General features: G+C 39.7%; 1 protein-coding gene across 8 annotated transcripts in view; it reads right to left on the reverse strand.

Moving 5' to 3' along the window:
* Positions 1–21,640, reverse strand: part of LOC111866703 (colorectal mutant cancer protein) — a 109,222-nt gene that overhangs the window by 9,889 nt on the left and 77,693 nt on the right. For 7 of the 8 annotated variants that reach the window (XM_023855893.2, XM_033752379.1, XM_023855895.2 and 4 more), the window contains 10 exons: positions 19,634–19,747; positions 16,981–17,143; positions 15,953–16,107; positions 14,329–14,565; positions 13,761–13,967; positions 10,622–10,866; positions 9,457–9,587; positions 6,939–7,122; positions 2,866–3,079; positions 2,315–2,506 (listed from right to left, as the gene is read on the reverse strand). In XM_023855893.2, coding sequence (XP_023711661.1) covers positions 2,315–2,506; positions 2,866–3,079; positions 6,939–7,122; positions 9,457–9,587; positions 10,622–10,866; positions 13,761–13,967; positions 14,329–14,565; positions 15,953–16,107; positions 16,981–17,143; positions 19,634–19,747 — 1,842 coding nt within the window. The remainder of the gene's footprint in view (positions 1–2,314; positions 2,507–2,865; positions 3,080–6,938; positions 7,123–9,456; positions 9,588–10,621; positions 10,867–13,760; positions 13,968–14,328; positions 14,566–15,952; positions 16,108–16,980; positions 17,144–19,633; positions 19,748–21,640) is intronic. The other variant, XM_023855894.2, reaches the window with a different exon arrangement.

Genomic DNA, 21,640 nt, shown 5'->3' on the forward strand with positions numbered 1-21,640 from the left:
CCGTCGCGGTAAGAAGATCCGGACGTGTGTGTGATTGTGTAATTGGGAGCGTGTGATACAGTGATACATAGCTCCCCTACTGTAAACGTGTAGGCCACTGAAGACAGAGTGAACTGATTTGCGCATAGGGTTATAAATCGTGAAACCCCGCAACAGTGTCGACAGATTAATGCGATTAGGGTTATAAAGTGTGAAACCCCGCAACTGTTAGATAAGTAATTGTAGCCGTTATTTGTGGATTGTTCAATAAACCAATTAACGATCTCTACGGCGTCTTCAGTAACGCAAACACGTTACACTGGTGTCAGAAGTGGGATCAGTAACGCAAAACACGTTACAATATGGTTGTCGGCCATTTTGTTAGGAGTGATACTGGTCATGTAATGCAAGCGATTGACATCACAAGACACTTAAGGTTAACACAACAGCTGGTTCCACCTACCACCATACTCTCTTTCATCTGCTGTTCCCAGGTTGCATGCAAAAAACAAGTTGCTTATGACTTTCGGTACGACCTACGTATATCTGTTAACACTGATAATTATGGCATATTAAGGCAATGGAAACAGCTTTCTCAAACAGAGCACTCTAGAAAACACAGACTGCATCTACTGATGTCTGTCCTTATTTGAAGCCCTGAAAAGGAGTTACTGCTTTGTGTTCTTAAATAGATCAAATTCAAAGGGTTATCATAATTACTAAAAAAAGATCTGAATTTACATTAAGATCGTTCAACAGGCTGCACCACAGCTCAAGCAGTTAGTCGCTGGCTTCCCACCGCAGCAGCCCAGGTTCGATCCTGGGTCTGGTCGAGTGGAATTTGTGTTGGACAAAGTGGCACTGGGGCAGGTTTTCTCCGAGTACTTCAGTTTCACCTGCCAATCTTTATTCCACCAAATTCTCCATTATCATAATCACTTGGGGCACGTACAATAGGCCAATCAGTGGCCACTGTGCCACTGGACCCAGTTGGACTCCACCCCCCCCTCCCCCACTAAGTGAATTAAATGACTGTTCACCAGTGGATAAATAAACTTACGCAGCAAAAACTGTGTTACAAAATCATTCCTTATGCATTAGCCTACACAAGATCTGCATTCAGATCTGCCATATGACATACAGTATGAAAACTGTCAAGCATATTAAATCAGACTTCAAATTCAAGTACAGTAAGGTAGCAGTTTATGCAAATTTGAAATAGTGCAATATACAATAATAAGGTCTCACTTTATGTGAAACTTTGAAATAATTCGAATTTATTCCGAAGAGAAAACTTGTATTGAATCATGCAACATCTTCAGGAATGCAACCCTCACATAAAACACGACCGCACTGTATATAGTCTATGCAATAAATGTCACAGTATGTAAAGCACCATGGAGCAGATAACTCATTTGGTGTAGCAATGGGCTATGGGCTAGATGCCTGAGGAACTGGAGTCTGATTAGTGACAGAGGCAAGAGATATTTTCTTCTCTGTTACATACAGAATGACCCTGGTGACAATGACAATGACAATGACAATGGTGCCCATCTAGCATTCTATCCAATGAGTACCTGGTCTCTTTCCCTGTAGTTAAGTAGACAGGGCAGAGAGCGGACCACTCACCTCCATTTAGCACTGAGGTTAAGAATATGTGGACATACACCTCCACACTCCTCCATACTCATATGTCTTCATAACATGTTGCTCAATTAAATACACACAGTGATAATTTATGTAGAGTAACAAAGGATAGCAGGTTTGCATTACAGTAAACCTTTGATAAACCAGATTAACAGGGGGGGACCTGGATTAACCAATAATTCAGATTAATGAAGCAAAAGATAGCCTTAAATGATGAACAAAACACTTAGAAAACAAATAAATGGAAAATTTAATAATATAGGTAATGATGCTGGGGAAAAAAAAAAACTGCATCAATTTCTCCCTGTCAGGAGCTGAAATCCAGGGTCTCTTTCATCCAGCTAAAGCAAATTGTGGATATTTTCTTGCATGGTTTCAGTCTCTCCAGCTGCCCTCAACACAGTCTGAAAGTCCTCTTCCTCCTAAGCCCCATGTCTTTTAAAGTATGTACTCAATTGTCAACATAATTTTTTCATACTTCATGTTCTGATCTGGATTATCTGATATCCAAATTTACTGTAACTGGATTAACAAAGATTTATGGTACTTACATTCTACTTACAGAAAAAGGTACTCATTTAAAATCATCTTACATCAGTGTCAATGAGATCCATCATTTGGATTTTCGTGAAATATGATTTAACTGCATATAACCAGATGAAACAAAGAACTGAAGTAGCATGCTGACCTGTTGGTGTTGGGCTTGTAACCGTCTCTCTACGTCCTGAAGCTGTACCTGCAGATGCTGCACTGTGGCTTCCTGTGCTGCCTGGTGAGCCTCCTGTGAACTAAGTTTTAGTTCCAGTGCTGACCGTTCTTTCTCCAGCAAGTACACCCGAGCTCGCAACTCAGCCTTGTCTTCTCTCATAGCCATCAGCTCCTGAATACACAGTGTATAACAGATTATAAAAAAAAATTCAGCTTTTGTGGCAAATAAAGGCATTAAATCTGGATCCAAGAAGTATGTAGCATGTGAACAATTTAGGATATTACACAACAAGAAAGCTTTGATTTGTGCTGGTTGCTTATTATCATCAGGAGTTCTTGCACTGTATTCATAATTTGGTTTCAAGCATAAGCATGAACCCAGATGTTCCTACCGTATCCTTCAGTGAGTTTCCTCAGTTCTTCCAGATGACAGCATTGTAACTTTAAGTCAGATTTTCACCCAAGTATCTCTCTATGTGCAATTACCATTTCTCATTTTGCTTAAAGCAAGAAATAATTAATCAACATTACCTGCATGAGAACTGCAGTTTCCAGATCCAATTTACGGGCTTCAGCCAATGACATTGGTTGCCTGGTTGACAGAGGCTCTGCATGACAGCTCTCCAGTTCTACAACTGTTGCTCTTACAGAGCTGCGGTCTGTCTTTAGCTTGCCAATATGATCTCGTAACCTACGTTCCTCCCCTTGTCCCCACTCACTACAGCAGTCACTGGATGAACTTGTACTATAACAACAATAATGAAACAAACTTCTCTCAGATTAATTCTAAACAGACATTTAACCATCCAATGCCTCAAATTGTCATATTTACAAATTCATTTGAATGAATGAATGGACAAATACATGTATGAGGGTGGGGGGGCCATAATAATCCGGCCCCTTGCACCACAACCTTCAACGATTTATTGTGCTTCCCCTTTCGATTAACCCTTTATTAACCATACACTTAAGCAGCCTCTGTAGTCTAGAGGTAACATTCCCACCTCATGACTCGTAGTACGCGGGTTCAAATACCCGGCGGAGGTCATCGAATTTTTAAGGGCGGAAAAATTCAGGGAACAAGTCCTCTGGGAGGGACTTTAAGCCGTGGGTCCCGTGTCGTAGCTTTACGGCACGTAAAAGAACCTCATATCTCCAAAGGAGGTCACTGAGCCAAATTACGGATGTTTCCTGCCCAATAGCAGTCTCTAATACCTCCGGTAGATGGGGGAAGCATTATAGATACCTCTCAGCTAGTAGAGCCGGTCTCGCTGACTGGGCGGGACTGATGGTAAGCACCAATACCGGTAGGATATAGAGACTGGTAGAAATCATAGAGGGAAGCACAATGGACCAATACAGGTCTAAGTGCATGGGGAAACCCACCCTCTCCAATAACTAACTAACTAACTAACCAACTTCAACTAATTAACTTCAAATGAAATGTAAGGCTTTGTTTATGGGGGTGTCATGGTAGTCACTTGGTTCCATAAATTCACTTCCTTTCTCACACAGAATGCATTGCACTTCCTTAACAAAGCCAAACTGGTTAATGCTGCTTATGGTAATAATCACTATTTATTCTAAGAATCATATAAAACCCACCAATGCTATATGTGGGAAGAACAGAAAGTATCTTAATATTAAAGTACATGGTGTATATACAGTACTCACAGTGCTCTAAAAGTTTAAGTCAATTTAAATTTTAATATAATAATTACAGTATAACATTTATACCATGAAACTCTGTAACAAGAACTTCAAAATAAAAACTATAAAAATTTGTGTTCCTGTCTTAATAATACTGTCATGCATATGTGTGACTATCGATGGGGTTTTGGATTAAATATTTGATTTACTGACCACTTTACAACATGACTTGGAACTACAAGTAATTACAGCGCCACCGCTAATCTCCACATTTTATAAATCACCAGAGCACCAGCTAAGCCTTTTCCGGCCTGCTGTGTCTTCACCAGCTGTTCCCTGGTAATGGCTTCTAACTGTGGAGATTCTTCAGCTTCTGCACTCAGGTTCCCTCTGAATGGTGGCTCCCTTCCAACTCTCTACAAACTGTCCCTTTTCTTCACAGCCTCCCATACAGACCTGATGAGGTTGCCCCAGTTGCCTTCCTTATAACCCCCTTGCATGGACCGAGCAGAAAAGACCATTTCCAACAGTACCTCTATTGTTGCATGAGTATCTGTTGCTGCAGGTACATGTTTACTGAGCCGTTGCCAAGAAATGAACGTTGTTCTAAAGCCACTTGCCGGCAACAGCTGTTTCTCTGGCTCCACAGTTCTTGCTTTGAGCATATATGACACATTAAGAAAGTTTTACCATAAATAAAGTATAACTGGTTTAAACCTTTGAGTCGTGCTTCCACGTCAGTACCATATCATTCACTTTGTTACACTACATGTGACTGCCTGTTCACAGGAATATTGGTAGTGATAATCTTCTCTAGCAACAAACACCACCCGTTTACTTAAGCCAGAGAAGACTGGAAGGGAATATAACAGTAGACAGAAAGGGGAAAGTCTTGAGCACTATCATCCTAACCATCCTTGAGACTACTTTCTGTGACCTCAACATAGTTGCAGTCTCATTTATAGCCCGGGTATTTAGAAGTGACAGTCCTCCGACACGGAGTAGGAGAAGTATTGGTAGTGGCAGGGAGAGATCCAGCATGCTGACAAGTGTGGAGGGGAATGCAGTACAGGCATTCTCAAAAGGAAATAATATCTTACCTCATTGTGTTGCATAGTGTTGGCGGTTTAGTCTCAATGATGTTCACACATCCGATGTTAAGTTTTAAGTGCCAAATGGCAGACTATTATATACTATTATACACTTTTCACTGTTATATACATGAAGAGTTTATTTACATATTACACAGGTCTATTCTAAAGGGGCAACACCAGCAATGTCTGCATAGATATCATCTCCACATGCCTGTCCTTCCTTGTCACCACCAGTGGAAGCCCCAGATTCGATATTTTTTGTTTCTCTTATTATTATTATTCTTATTCTACTTTCCAATACACCTGTTGCCTTTGCTACTTCCACTCCCATGTTCTTCACTGTAATTGTTGGCCCAGCCTCTTTCATATATTTATATACATTACTAACAATTTCTCTTGATTGTGAATGCAACATTTTTCCACTCAATTTACTTCATGTAGGTGGAATGTTAAAGGAAATAGAAAAAATGTACAAATATAAATAAGCAAAAAAGAAACTCAACAAATAAAAATAAACAATAAAATAAAATATTAATACAGTAAAGAGAGAATAATACACTCAAATATGACTCCAAGAGTCAAAACTTTTTAACTTGACTGTACAAGGAAGAATGCTTTTGACTGAACTTGAGACGTCTGCTCGCACTGAAAACAAATGAATGGCTAATCACAACAACCCTCAACTTTCACGAATGGACCTGCTCATCCACTGCGCAGCTTTTCCTGGACTGTCACTTCTAAATACCCAGGCTGTACAGATTGTGTAAGAAGCTCCGCAACACAAGTTTGATCATACACACTAATCCATGATATGTATACAGTGGCCGTCTTGTAGTGCACTCAATTTCACCTGTTACTTCACGACATGTTTCGGCAACATAGTGCCATCATCAGGTGCCCTAATCTATTGCACTGCTTGCCCTCATATGTCTTCACAACACCATTTAAAAAGTATTTAAAAAGTGCGTATTTGTCAACGATAATAAATTTACACTCACTAAAGCTTGTTACGCTTATTCATCTTATGTGTCTTAATTAAAACATTACAACACTTGCAGCTAAGAAAGGAACACACATCACAAGACACGGTTTACACAGAAAATAAGAAAAACGACCCCACAGTGAATGAACCACACGCAAGTTTTAATTAAGACACATAAGATGAATAAGCGTAACAAGCTTTAGTGAGTGTAAATTTATTATCGTTGACAAATACGCACTTTTTAAATACTTTTTAAATGGTGTTGTGAAGACATATGAGGGCAAACAATGCAATAGATTAACGTAATTAGGGCACCTGATGATGGCACTATGTTGCCGAAACATGTCGTGAAGTAACAGGTGAAATTGAGTGCACTACAAGACGGCCACTGTATACATATCATGGACGAAAATCAGTGCAACAGGACGCTAAAATACAACATTATACACATTAATACTTCTTTTTGGTGTCATTACATTTTTTCCAAGCATATTTAGTTCTGTCACTTCTCTATACAGATGCCATCAGGGTTCTTCCTGGTGGGAGAGTCCAGAAAATTTGCTCACAAACTTATATAAATTATTTAAGACTATTTTTACAATTCTATAGTATTCAGGACAGACAAATGATTATTTTTAAAACTTTTAATTTTTGGCATTAATTTGATATATTCTCTTCTCTCATCAATTTTGATTTCTTTTTCAGATATAAAGGAAAGGGGGTCTGATGCATGGCTCGGCCCCCTTTATTCTCTCTCCTTGCCAGCACACATGCTTATACACTTATTTTCAAGTATAGCTATTGTAAAGATAGCAACTGAAGGCTCTTGGGCAACAGTAAGGTAAAAAAATATTTCATCCACCTGATGTCAGTGATACCTGGTAGTATGGCTGTAGTCATCCCATGGACCCATGCCGCCAGTGGTGCTGGCATTGTCAAGTCTTGATAGCAGATGTCTTGCTACTGTCTCTGCTGCCTGGCGGTTTTCACCAGCACGTCTCAGTAGAGCAGCCACCTCTCCAGCACAGTCATTGTCTCCGTCTGTTCCACTGTCATTGTCTGCTGACAGCAAGTAATTAAGCATTGCAGCTGATGTAACAGTTCCAGAAACATCACCATCTTAAAATCTGCTGAAGAGTGTACACATCTGGGTAAAAAACACTGAGAAATTGATATCTTCCAGATTGTGGTATTCTGGGGTGTGACACTGAGTAGCCTTGTTAGTGGAAAATAATTTTTCACAGAAATATGCTGCTTCCATCTTCAAGGTTGAGGTATCAGGTAAGGAACTGGTTTAATTATACAGGCAGGTTATAAGGAATGTGGTCATATAACTCACCTGATTCTTTACACTACACACTTCAACCCTGAAGATGAATGTAGCATGTTCCTTGGCAAGGCCAGTGTCCACCAACAGTGCAACATTTCAGAAGACCATAAGCTGGAAAGCCTCCACTGGGAGAATCTCAAAACTTATAACAGACCTTCCAGTTTTGTGTACTGGACAAACACTTGGCAGCCAACACTGGCTAGTGCAGACAGACTATGGTAGTGACCCAAAGATGCCTTTAAAGCAGCAAATGAAATGGAAGAGTACAGGAAATCAACTGACTTTTTCTACCTCTCCCAAATTTGGAATCCACTCCCGCATTATAAAAATGTGAAATAAATTTGAAGAGTACCATATTTTGGGATGGGATGCCATGTAGTTTCACAGAAGATTACAAAAATCTCAGAGCAACTACTGCTCCATCTTGCAAGTTCCTCTAAAACTTTCACATCTTTCTACTTTCTACCAGACCACATGGTGTCACATCCCAGGAAGGCTGTAAGCTTTACATTCAACATCATGTGAACCTCAGATCTTACACATCAAATAAATTAAACTGGACTTACACTTTAATTGGGCCGCACCATAGCTCAAGCAGTTAGTAGCTGGCTTCCCATCGTGGTGGCCCAGGTTCGATCCCAGGTCTGGTCAAGTGGGATTTGTGGTGGACAAAGTGGCGTTGGGGCAGGTTTACTCCGAGTACTTCGGTTCCCCTGTCAATCTTCATTCCACCAATTGCTCCACAATCACCCTCACCTAACATCTGGGGCTGGTACAATAGGCCAGAAGTGGCCGCAGTACAAGGGACTTAGTCCCACCCCACTAGCAATAATAAAAGAAAATACACTTTAATTCGTTATTGTTATTAGCCTATTCTACTTATTTTGAAAATATAAAAGAGGTTTATGAGATCACCTTACTGTCTGTCTGTGTATCCACCTCTGTTGGTCAATCTGTCTAACCAATCCTCATTTTTCTGGCTTATGAGATCACCTTACTGCCTTTGTCCTCCCCCCTAATTTTTTAGTTTTCTATGAAGTCCATGTCATATCAAAAGAAAGTAGGCAATCAGTTCTTCCCATAATTTCTTGTTTTGGTGTATTAGTATTACACTATAAGGAAACTCAGAATTGCTGGGTTTTTGGACATTTTCCATCCTCCAGTGTTCTAGAAATTAGAAAATACGTTTTGGAAAATGGATCTGTTTCTGACCTCAGGTGAGGGTGGAAGATACCTACTCTGTTGGATCCCTTAGAAACAGCTAACCTCAATTATTGGATGATGGAAAAAGTCCAGAAACCCAGTAATTCTAAGTGTTATGCATCACTGTCAGAATTCTTCAGAATCTACCGTAAGGACAGTTCAGAAAGTATACAGTAACCATCTCCAGTCTGGATTTGGAGTCTACCCACTTTCCAGCCTCCTAGTGACAGGATTTAGGAGATGCTTCTCATGGATTTAGTGGCCAGAGCACAGCTAGACTCTAAATAGAAATCTCACTGTGCAACTAATCCACATTAGATGTGCATAAATTTCTAAGGCATGAAGATGCCTGACTTTGGTGGTATCCTAGGTTCCGAGTTCTAAATTCACAACTCCTAGAATAATAATATGAAAGATTACCAAAAAACTGTAGTTTAAAAGTCTTAAAGAGATTCTGAAACACCTGTTTTACACTAGAATCACCAATTTTAAAAATTTTAAACATTTAAAACTCAAGTAGTTACTATAGGATTCTGACGATGGTGTATAACACACTGATATATTGGGTTTTTGGAATTTATCCATCGTCCTGGTTTTTAAGACAACAAATAAAAACACAACGTTTCGGAAACTGGATCTAGCCTCAATCACTGGACCAGTGGACCAGTCTTTCTAACGGACCCAACAGAATAGGTGTTTTCCTTCACCTGAGGATGGAAACAGATCCAGTTTCCGAAACGTCGTGTTTTTATTTGTTGTCTTAAAAACCAGGACTATGGATAAAGTCCAAAAACCCAATATATCATTTAAAACTCAATATATAAGCATGTCTCAATTAAAATCTTTAGCTAGCATCAACTCACCTCTCATGTTAATCTGGTTGCCAATGCCTGCTGCCCGGCAATTGGCAAGCAACAGACCCAGCTCGCTCTCCAGTAATGCCACCAGGACATCATATGCCTCTATTGCTCTATCACTGTATGTCAGTGCCAACCTGTGGCAAAAATAAGGACAATATGATTTCCAATGAAGTGTTCAACACCATTTTACAATGTGTAAGCATTTCATATGCAACAGTTTGAGGCATATAAATAGGTGTATTCTCAATTATGCATTAAAATGAATCTCATGTGGATGCAGAGTCAAATATTTCCACCATAGCCCGCGAGTTGTAGGAGGCAATAAAAAGGGAATCCAGTTCCTGGTGGTATAACCGGGCCACCCTGTTCTTGGGGGATATAAATACAGAGACCTGACCCTCCAGGTTGGGGGTCTTGAATCTGAGACAGTAAGATGTGGTAATGAGTCCTGTGGGACTCAGACTTGAGAATGACTGCGTTGGCGATGAACAGCAGCAATTGTAAATGACTGACCCATCCTCTCATCAGAGAGGATGTTACATAAGAACTATAACCACAAGTGTTCAGTTGGAAAATAAAATTACTGGTCATTAGTTTCAAGGGCTTGTCGCCATGATGAACTGATTGGCGGTACCACCTGTCATAACTATGTGTTAAATGTAACCGTTTCATAGCATCAGGAGACTGCTGCATAGCTGGGACAGTTCAGACAATACAGTGTTTAGGCTACAGGTTCAAAATCAAGGAAATCAGAGTTAAACTCTTAGTAGTGGTGTAGATTTCTTCTTCACTACCATGTCCAGACCAGTGCTGAGTCCCATCCAGGCTTCTATCCCATGGGTACAGGGCGCTTCTTCCCTTAGGGTTAAGCAGCTTGAGGTTGGAGATGACCTCTCAGCTACACCCAGTGCAAAGGTGAAGAATGTATGGATCCATACCTTCCCTCCTGCACACATGTTCATCGTATGGTGTTTCTAAATGCAGGGACAACTTTTCCTTTAATTAATTCTTCCAGGAGATTACCAAAGGCATCAAGTATTATGAGAATTGCTGCGCTAATTCGATCACAGTGCACATGCACTTTAATGCCATCTCCAAAGTACAGCACACAACAACTGCAGACACATACTCTATCTTGGCAGGGGCAGTCAAACAGGTCACAACTTACCTCAGTGCTGTAGCATTGGATTCATATTTCCCCACTAGCAGACTCAACCTGTCACACTGTGTCTTGCTTTCATCTAGTGTGAGTGCTAGGACTGCATTCTGCGCACGTGCGTGCTCCAGCCTGCTTGTAAGCCTCTCAGTCTCTATCTCGTACTGTCTTCGTACTGCCTCGCTGCGGCTGAGCTCCTGCAGATCTGCCTCTTGGAGTTCACTAACCAAACTCTCGGCTAGGACAGTGTTGCATACCTGTTCACACAGAGTGCAATCAGTTATGTGGCCATACGAGAGGTGAACGGCACAAATCGTGGAAAATTGTCCTGTTCATGCAAAAATAGATCACAAAGGGGGTCAAAACTTCAGTATGACTGGGGAATCATGTGAGTCTGAGATTTGAGATTTACATGACAGTAAGTATAAAAATTACTGTCTTCTGGCATGTGATGCCATGTAATCTGGCCCAAAGTTACCGTTGTTTCAGAGGAAATCACTACCTCCACTTTCAGAACAGACGAGTAAGGCAAACCAAACAATTAGGAGTTCCATTATAGGGAACTAAGGAAACAGGGCTGCTATTGAACAAATTAGAGACAGCGTACCCTAAGAGGGCAGGGTAAACAATCTAAAGGGAAATAAGGTGAGAGGAAATGTTTTTTGGTAAGCAACACGTTCCATTTCTCACTTACATCTGTATCGCTGTCTCCCTGTGTGACCCACTCTTCTTTACCAAAGATGAAGGTAACAGATCCTTCCAAAACAATGTAACTTTATAACACAATACACAGCAACACATTACCTTCATAAGAGATTAAGTTCAGATAACAACTGTGAGAGAAGTGTACAGTGCAGTTGTCAGTATCTGTCAAACTGCAACAGTCTCAGAAAGGCCGCATAACAGGTCAATCCTAGATATGCTGCAGCAAGCTCGCCATAAACATTTCACTTCCAGATACACGAAATCCTACTATCCGTTGCATTCTCCAAGTCTCACACCACCAGAGATCTAGCTGTAGAGACTTGTCTTCATGGCTCAATATTAACGAATTTCTGAAGACTTGAGAAAACATTACATATTTCAGCATAACATATGAACTATAAGGGATATACAGAATGCAAAGATACAACTCCAGTAAAAATGCAAGGGACTTTTTTTTCGGAAATGGCAGTGCTGCCATGTGAGATAGAAACCATATGAAAGGTCAGAGTTCACCGGCCAGTCACAGCAACGTTGTGCTCACAGTGAGAGTTTAAAATGACCGCGTCGATTCAAAATCCTGTCAAATGTGAGGCTTGTGCAGTAATTTGATTTCTTCATGCAAAAAGAGAAACTGCTGCTGAAATTCATCGCCAACTTGTTCCTGTTTACAGCGAAGATGTTATGAACAGGCAAAATGTGGCAAAATGGTGTTGTGAATTTGAAGTGGGAAGAAGCGATGTTCATGATGAAATAAGGAGTGGAAGGCCATCTGTTGTCACTGATGAAATCATCTAAAAAATTTATGAAAACATTCATGCTGACAGACGTTCCGGAAGTGTCAAGAACTGTTCTCCATGGCTAAGAAAGCAGGCAGTTTTCTACGACGCTGAAATAAAAAAACTCGTTCCCAAGCTCACTAAGTACATTGCGATCCATGGTGATTATGTTGAAAAGTAAATAAAGGTGTGTTTTAAAAGTGCTACATGTGAATCCAAAAAAAATGCTTTACAAATATTTTCTGTACTTTGTATTTTTACTTTCCGGATATCCTTTGTATTTACTTGTACAGATGTCTGAAAACCTCAAAATGTGCCTTCAGTGTGATGCCTTTCACAATGACCAAATTATTTAGCATGTATACAGAGTTGGTATAAGGACGGCAGTGTTTATGGTACAGTATTTTCCTTCCATTTCTTTACAGTTTATTTAATAATGATGTCAGCAGCTCTTGATTATGTAGCATTGAATGACTGGATGATAGTTAATTATGAATTTGAGATGATGAGGAAGAAAGTCTAATGGACTAATTTAAGGTATTATCCTGGCACTTGCCTCAAGGGACAGAAGAAAACCATGACAAATCTCAATCAGGACTTACTATAGGATCCTGACGATGGTGTATAACACACTGATATGTTGGGTTTTTGGACTTTATCTATCATCCTGGTTTTTAAGATAACAAATAAAAACACGACGTTTCGGAAACTGGATCTGTTTCCGTCCTCAGGTGAAGGAGAACACCTATTCAGTTGGGTCCATCACTGGACGTCGTGTTTTTATTTGTTATCTTAAAAACCAGGACGATGGATAAAGTCCAAAAAACCCAACATATCACTCAATCAGGACTGTTGGTGCCTCAGCCAAATTCAGTATGGACATATCCTGTATAAAAGTCTGAACTATTACTGCATGAGCCAATCTCCTCGATGTTGTGTATCATATTTTTTTGTTTGTTCTTATGTCACTTCCTTGGAAACTAAAACTAAAACTAACCTCTGTTTGTTCTTATGTCACTTCCTTGGAAACTAAAACCAAAACTAACCTCTGTTACTTAAAATTGGACTAGAAGGTGGCAGCAATGAATGACATTGTTTCTGTTGATATTAGTGTTGACAACCTTTTCTGAAGAAAGATATAATATAACTAGACTATTATTATATGCTTATCCTATGAAGCTGTCTTTCAAGAACTTTTCCAAGTTTATAACATGCATATTCAGTGAGATCATGATTTCAGAGTTTCCCTCAAGTTCGAGAGTGTTTCAACAGAATGGCTGTCTGCAGAAATGAATGTTACAGATAAGAAGGGTCAAATCTTCTCTGTCAAATTTTCACTGGGCATTCCACTGTAAACAAAATATATTGGTATACTCCATTCAGGAAGGGCATGCAGTACTGTAGTTAGTTGAGGCACTATTTTACAAGCCAGACAGTCACAGGGCTGATCACCAGTGAGGTCACTGGATTTTTCAATTGACGTAATCCTTCCACCTGCACTACGCCCTGGGGTCAACTCAGCATCTAACAGAAATGAGTACCAGGAATCTTCCCGGGGATAAATGGCAGCTGGCAGGTAAGGCTGACATCTCACAACCCTATGGTCCTCCACAGCCTGTTACAGGAACAGATTTAGCCTTTTACTCCATTCATGACCACAGTGTACTTACTCCATACGTTGCAAGTTGAGAGCCAGTGATTTGTCGATTGTTATCCATCTTACGCAGGACAACTCGTTCTGCAACCTTACAAACTGGCATGTCATCCTGAGGGACCACTGCCATGTTAGAAGCAGGGGTGCCAACAGGGCAGGGTGCAGGGGCTGAGGTGGCACAGTGTGGGGTATCCTGTTGAAGCTTGCCTTCCACCTCACGAATCTAAACAAAGAAAAACGGTACTCTTATCTGAAGAGTATAGTCTACTTTGTTACATGGCCATGTTGTTCATACAGCACTGACATTTCACAGAAACACAATTTTCTTCAGTTCTCTCATGATAATCACCATTCTACCATTGCTCCATACTCATCTATCAATCTATCACTGTAACTTGACATGTGACAGCCATGACCAGGCAGCACAATATCACATCCACAGTCTTTAAGTCAGGGGCTTCATCTCTGACCTGCCACTTAGCCAGTTATTACATAATGAAGTTAAGTCTTATGTAACACTGTCTAAGTTTCCAGGTTGATTTCATGACTATTATTCAGTCAGCTTATGCTAACTACTGGTGTACCTTTTTTCGCAATCGGTCTCGATCCCCCCTCAGACCTCCAAGAATCCCACGGGCTCGACTGAGGTCTTCTTCTTGCCGGACCAACTGCTCTTGTAATGCTGCATTCTCTGCTCGCACTTGTGCCAGTTCCTCAGCAAGTGCTGCCATCTGTAGACTATGACAAGAAGTTGCAGTCTCCTTCTTGTGAGGTTGAGGTCCATTGGCAGTGGGCAGAGGTTCATCTGTGGGGCTCTCAGCCTAAGAGAGACATACATAAATACACATAGTTTAAAATATGAATGAAAGTGCATTTTAAATAAAAAATTAATCACTCTATACTGACTTATTTTTAGTTCACCTTTCAGTTTTCTCTTTACTTATCATTTATTTAATGATGCTGTCAGTAAAACAGACTTATTTTATGTTGAAAGGTAAAGTGACTGAATTAAAGTGGAATTTCCACTTAATGTTCCTCAGCTTAAGGTGGTTTTACCTCATTTAAGGTTCAATTTCAACGATCCAACATCCATAATCTCGGTGTTAAATTCTGCCCAGATAAGATCCCCGCAAGTTTAGTGTTCAAATCCACTGGTCCCCCCCCCCCTGAAAAAACTTAAAAGGGGGGTTTCGCTGTAATTAATTGGAAAAGATGTGGAAGGGAGTGGGGCAAAGATGTGGTAAGTTATAGACACAGGCTGGATGGAAGATAGTGACTCAGATCCACAGAAGGGGGAGGGGAGATGGAACCTGGCTCTGTCCAACTCAGAACACATATTTTACACATCCTGTTCACCATTCCCATTGGCCTGGACTGGGTCTTCTACACCTTTTCTCAGTCCCTCCAAGCAAATGCCAAGACAGTATCTCAAATTAGATAATAATTTTATTTCACATCTTTTGGGATGACTAACTAACTGACTGACTGACTAACTGACTAACTAACTAACTAACTAACTAACTTCATGGATATGAGCCCTTCTTGAGAATCTGCCTGTTGTGCAGCTATTCAAGAACTACCCAGCATTTTATGTAAGCTGAAGGTTCATTACCATGTTCACAAGAGCCCTTCACTATTCCGTATCATAAGTCAGATCATACCACCCCTTCATATCTCTCTAAGATCCATTTTAATACTGGTCTTCCTAGTGGTCTCTTTCCTTCTGGCTTTTCCACCAACATCCTATATACATTCCTCTTCACCCCTATTCATCCTACATTCCCTGCCCATCTCACCCTCCTTTCTTTGATCATTCTAATTATACCTGGTGAAGATACAAGTTATGAAGCTTCCCATTATGCAGTTTTCTCCAACTTCATCTCTCTTCGGTCCAAATCATCTTACAATTCAGTACACTATAACCCAGATTACAGACAGCACTGCTAAATAAACTGTAAATAATTAAATAAATAATCCAGGAAGATGGAGTTCATGGTCTGACTCATACATCATGTACACTTTGTATCCATAACAATTTGAACCATAGGTCCAATTTTATAGCTTTGACTGACAAAGTAAGTGTGGAAATCTACATAACTGAATACTAACACTTCCCATTATTCAACATCATTCTGGTAAAGATACACGATATGATAAGTTATTCAGTAGCTAACAACAGATATGCATATATGAGAAAAGAAATATCACCCCCTCTCCTTGCTGATGCTGATTCTCACAGCAGTCACCACTACTTGAGTCTGCATCACCAAGCGTTCGGTCACCATCCTGAAGTTCAGAATCATCGGCCAAATTCGCTGTTGAGCCTTCAGCCTCACAGCGACTGACTTCTGGATCTTCATTTTCTGTATCACCAAAATGATATGCAAGATACCAACTCAACAAGCTCTCAACATTACTCCTTCAAAGTTACTGATACAAGGACAAAGCCAAATTTTAAATCTGGTTATCCTTAGCTGTATTTACAAAGAGTAAAACACAGAGAAAGTTAGCACGTATGTCCATGTGGGTCAGTATACGAAAATATACATGCACCACAAATCATTTATCTCATTAAGATCAATAAGTTTTGTCCATAACATCTTTTCAGTTTAATAAATGTTGACAGATAGTGGACTCATGAGCAATATAGAACTGTCATACAGCCCACTTTGGTCCATACCCTTCTTGCAGAGGTACAGCTGCAGGCTTCCTTAACCTTGTACAATAGATGGAAATGAGTGGTTAGCATTGTATCATGCCCCAGCCACTTCACCCAAGTAGAAAGTAGCTCGGCCAGAAAGGCTACTAGGCTACAGGTGGGATAACAGAAACTAGAGGGGCAGGGATTTTTGTCTCCTCCACAGGGTCCAGACTGTCTCTGGGATCCACTCTCTCTCCTATTCAATGGATACTGGGGGCTACTCGATGGGAATAAAGCAGTTTGAGCAAAAAGCTAACCAATCACCTTCATGAAGATCCCACTTCCTTCTAAGGACATTTTCTAAGTTTCCATACCAAAATAAAATTCTATATGTATTTATTGTCTCCACCATTTTAGCCAGATATCTAGCCTATCATAATCTCCTGAAATCCACTATCCTAATAATATTAAGTGACCTGCATAATTCATGAGATCACTTGTTTTTGATACTCGTTATGTAAGTACAAATTCATAAGCAACGAAGAGGAATAAATGTTAATTATGAATCACTGCTCAAGAGAAAACAATTAGTTACCAGATATGTCATCTTCTTCACGTATGACAAGTGCTCGCTGTCGGTCAATTTTCCGACTCAGCTCAGCTATGACAGAATGCAGTTCAGTGAGCCTCTCTTCATAATGCTGAGCTTGTAATTCAGCCCGCTCCTCTGTCTCTGCTAGCAAATGGAGTTTCTCCAGCTGTTAACATAAAAATATTCATCACTTAGTGGTATATACAGCACTGACCTTTCTACCCCGAAGATGGACATTCTACAAGACTACATGTCATTATATTCCAGAAGTCAGTAACCCCTAATTTGCACAAATGATTAACATGAGTGTTGTACATGCTTGGACAATTAATGGATATGGTTCCATGGGTCTGATGGACTTTCCAACAGTTCAGTAATTCAAAAATTGAATATAACAAGACCACAGGGTGTCACAACCCATAAGAACACAATCTAAACTTTCAGAGTTCTGAAAACCTCAAACATCATTTTTTTTATTCTCTTCTTTATTGACAATCAGATTGTACAATCTATAAGTCAATGTGCTGATTGGTGCACAATTGAATAACTATTTATTGTACACTCTTCATGGTGTGTGTGGGATAAACATCCAGTGATGTTGTCCCCAGTTCGTTAGATCTGATGGCCAACTTCTTTTGAGTCTTCGATTTTCATGAGGTTGAAGTAGTGGTTGAAGAAGTGGGTTAGCCTGATTTTCTAGTTTGCTGAAGTACTTGGTGCTGTTTTCTCGGATGACTTCTGTTACGTAAATGTTTCTCATATTTTGGTAGTTCATAATGTTCGATCTTTCTTTGATTAGGATTGCAGTGCCTCCGTGGGCTGTGTCGTCAGGGTGGTCTGTGTGGTAAAGCTTGTATTTTGGGATATTGAAGTAGCTTCTACTGGTGAAGTGGGTTTCGCTGATTAGCAGGATGTCGATTGAGTTTATGTTTAGAAATATTTTTATACCTTCTTGATGATTTGTAAGTCCATTAGGGTTCCACTGGGCTATTCTTAGGAATTTGGCCATTTATTTCGCTTTGTTGACGAGTGTTGTTAGCATGTTTAGTACCATAGTATTTTGTTGCAATAATTGTTGAATTAAATTTTTGAATTCGTCTAGGAATTTTGCTAGCATGTTGGTTGTTTCTTCTGTTTGGGTTAAATTTCACTTTGTGATTTCTGCGTAGCTTCTGGGTTGGGATATTTCTAGAGGTTGTATATTTCTGGTGTAGGATTCATTTGTGTAGATTGCTGGAGTAGAGGGTCTTTGGGAAAAGCTTCTGCTGGTACATTTGGTTAGCTTACGAAAGTGTTCATATCCTCTGTAGTTTGCGGGGTGATTTCCTCCGCATAGTGCGCATCTGGCTGGTGTTTCCCTTGTCTTCTTGCAGTCTGTCGTGTTGTGTGGGCAGCGGCATTTGACGCATATGTACGGCTTATTACAGTATGTTTTTGTGTGGTACTGTTGACATCTCCTACATTGGATTATGTTTGTTTTGTTTGAATGGGGAAGTTCTATTTTTACTATTCTATTTTGTAGTCCTGTTATTTCATAGATCTTTTTGTTGTTTTGGGCTGGTTCTAGGTCTACAAAGAATAGGTTCAATGGCTCTTTAATAGCTTTATGATGTACCTTGATTATATTTTTGTCTCTGTGCCCTAGTTCAGCTAGTTCTTGTTTTATGTCTTCTATTTTTGTTGAGTGATGAAGGTATCTTATTACTATTCTGTATGCTCGTCCTTTCAATTGGTAAGTGTGATGGTATATTTTTTGTTCATTGAATTTTGTGATCATTTTTTGTAGGTTTCTGATGTTTCGCAATTTATTTTGACAATGTTGTTTGCTGGACTTTTGGTGAAGTATTGCTCTTGTTCGGCTATTTTTTTTTTCGATTTGTTTCATCATTTTGGAGTAATTTTGTAGCCCATGAACGAATATTGGCGGCGGGTTAGGTATTTTTGGACTTATGGTGATTTCATTGCTTGAGGTTCCTGGTTGTTGAGATAGTGGGTCGTATCGGTTGTTGGTTTCTATGTTGTTTGTGGTGATTTTTTGTTGATTGGAGGTTTTTTTTCCTCTTTGTGCTTCGCATAGTTTGTCATTTGTTATTGTTATTTTTCTGTGTTTCTTCTTCCTCTTCTTCGCTGGATGAGGTCATTTTTTGTATGTGTTGACCTCTGTCTTCGTTCTTTATGTAATTCATGTTGTGTGGTTGCACTTCTTGTACTGATGTTATGTAGTAGCTGGGGGACAGTTGTCACTATGTCGCTTGGATTTGTGGTGGTATCACAGTTGGTGAAAAAGGGTATGTTGGTGGGTTCATGGTTGGCCAATATATGTTGGGTGGGTTATGATTTTGTTGATTGGTGATCCTATTGTATTCTGGTGTGATTTCTGCAGGACGCATCATTGTAGTTGCGGATTGTTTACATTACTTTCGTACCTGTTGGTCTGAGGTTCCTGTTCTTGGTTGATTTGCATTGTTTATCACTATTTGTCACTTTTTTTTTGCGTTTACTAGGTAGTTCACTTGTAGAGCTGGTTCTCGATGCATGCTTGCGATACGAAGCCCAGATGAGTAGTCCCTCAAACATCATTTAATAAAATTATGGTATAATTAGTTTTGGTTTGAAAATAGATATGACAATAACAGCAGTAATAATTTTTCATCACCTGTGTCTTGCTGAGTGTCTTTTCCAGAAGATCTCGTTCCTGTGTTACAGTATGTAGACGATTTGACAAGTCCAAGATTTCACCCTTTAACGAAGCAAGTGCTGCCAAGTGTAGCTGAAACATACAAAATATACCTTATGTTAACTTAAGTATGTAATTATCAACACATTAAAAGTCATAGTGTTGTATTTTTATCAAATAGTTTAATTCAATAGCCATAAACTACAACGGCTGTTGTGCAGTTGCATGTGACATGTAGACCAATGACCAAGTAATAAAAGTGTAATCAGGCAATAGTACAACAGTCGTTGCCAGGAAAACATGACCACAGAGCTGTTCCCTAGTAATGGCTGTTGTACTGTTGCCTGTTTACACAGCTCTTACTTGGCAATAACTCACATTATGATTATAGACTGAATCATGTTTTCAGTCCTTAGGTTCATCAAAAGGGACATCATGCAGTTTCCAAGCCTGTAAGGTGTACACTGCTTGTATTCATGTATTACAGTTTCCATTAGTTTAACATTACTACATTAAACCCTTTAAAACACTATGATTTCAGGCATTTTAAAATTTCTAATTTATTTTAACATTCTGGGATTCCTATAAAAGCATATATTTTGGAAAAGGGCAGGGTAGCTCAGGCACTACAGTAACTAGGTTACAGACTGAATAAGAGAATAATCTGGGTTCAATTCCCACCAGGGACATAGATTCTCTCTTCTCCAGAACATCCAAACCAATTCCGGGGCCACTTGACCTCCTATCAAACGGGTACCAGAGACTGTTTCCCCGGGAGCTGACCACTCATCTGTATTAAATGACAAATGTCAAGATTGTGAGTCTATACCTCGGCTCCCTCGCGGTAAAAGGGTAAAGTTGTCCCTCTGCTTAACTAATTTAGCACTATGCCTTGGAGGCATATGAGGGAGTGGCTGTATAGATCCACGTTTTCTTGACTTCGGCACTAGTTAGAGGTGAGTGGGTGAAAGGGATTCAGAAACAATGACTTAAGAGATTAAGTTCTTCAGCCCTACACATAACTCATCATCTGCTCCTATTCTTTGAAATAACCCTTTCACAATTTAACCTCTTTCAAACTCATTTTAATTCCAATTTATCCACAAAGGGCTCTGATTTATTGTGACAAGCGTAAATACCTACCAGCCATTCTTTTCTGTGCTTTCGCTCTCTTTCATACCCCTTTCCATAATCCAACCCTCCTTGTCTTGCAAAAAGCACTTTGCAGATTGCAAACCAGTGATCCAGAGAGGGGCGGTAATGTTTTCCAGTTCAGGAGAGAATAACCTAGCTACTGAAATCTTAGTCTTTGGAGACATTTTAATTCAGCAGCTACAGTTAATAGCTGGTATTTAACTACAAACAGCCGAGAGAAAGACAAATGGCAGGAAAAAGGGCAAGGAAAAATAAAAGACAATCAATTAAAATAAGAACTGTTTGGAATAAAGATCGTTCTAGTATAGTACAAGCCAAAGGATGTGAATCTGTACATTTACTTCAAAGACACACAGTTTCTTCAGCATCCAGTACAATGTCTCATTCTTTACGTAAACAGTTCAAATAACTATTTTCTTCTTGTTACATATTTACTGATGCTTTCAGTAGCCCAGCATCGAATGGATGGATGACAAATAAATGATGAATTCAGAACTCTTTGAAAGGAAATGCTGTGGCCTTATTGGGAATCTATCTGGACAGAATGATGTCAACCACGAATAATCTCAGATTACACGGTGTCCTGGCTGAGATTCAAACTGAGCATCTACAAAATACGAGTCTAGTGTAAACTATTACTTTAAAAAATCATAATTCAAATGTTTATAAGTGGAGTTAATTGTATGAAGGGGATACAAATAAATATGCCTATATAAAGCAGTTATGCATGTCTTTTTATGGTCACATGAAATTTTCCGTTAGGACCCCCCCCCCCTTTTTTTTTCCCTTGCATTACCTTTTGCTTGGGCGTTGTGTCCTTAATATTTTTGA

This window comes from Cryptotermes secundus, unplaced genomic scaffold (assembly GCF_002891405.2).
Source record: "Cryptotermes secundus unplaced genomic scaffold, Csec_1.0 scaffold66, whole genome shotgun sequence".
Classification (NCBI taxonomy): domain Eukaryota; kingdom Metazoa; phylum Arthropoda; class Insecta; order Blattodea; family Kalotermitidae; genus Cryptotermes; species Cryptotermes secundus.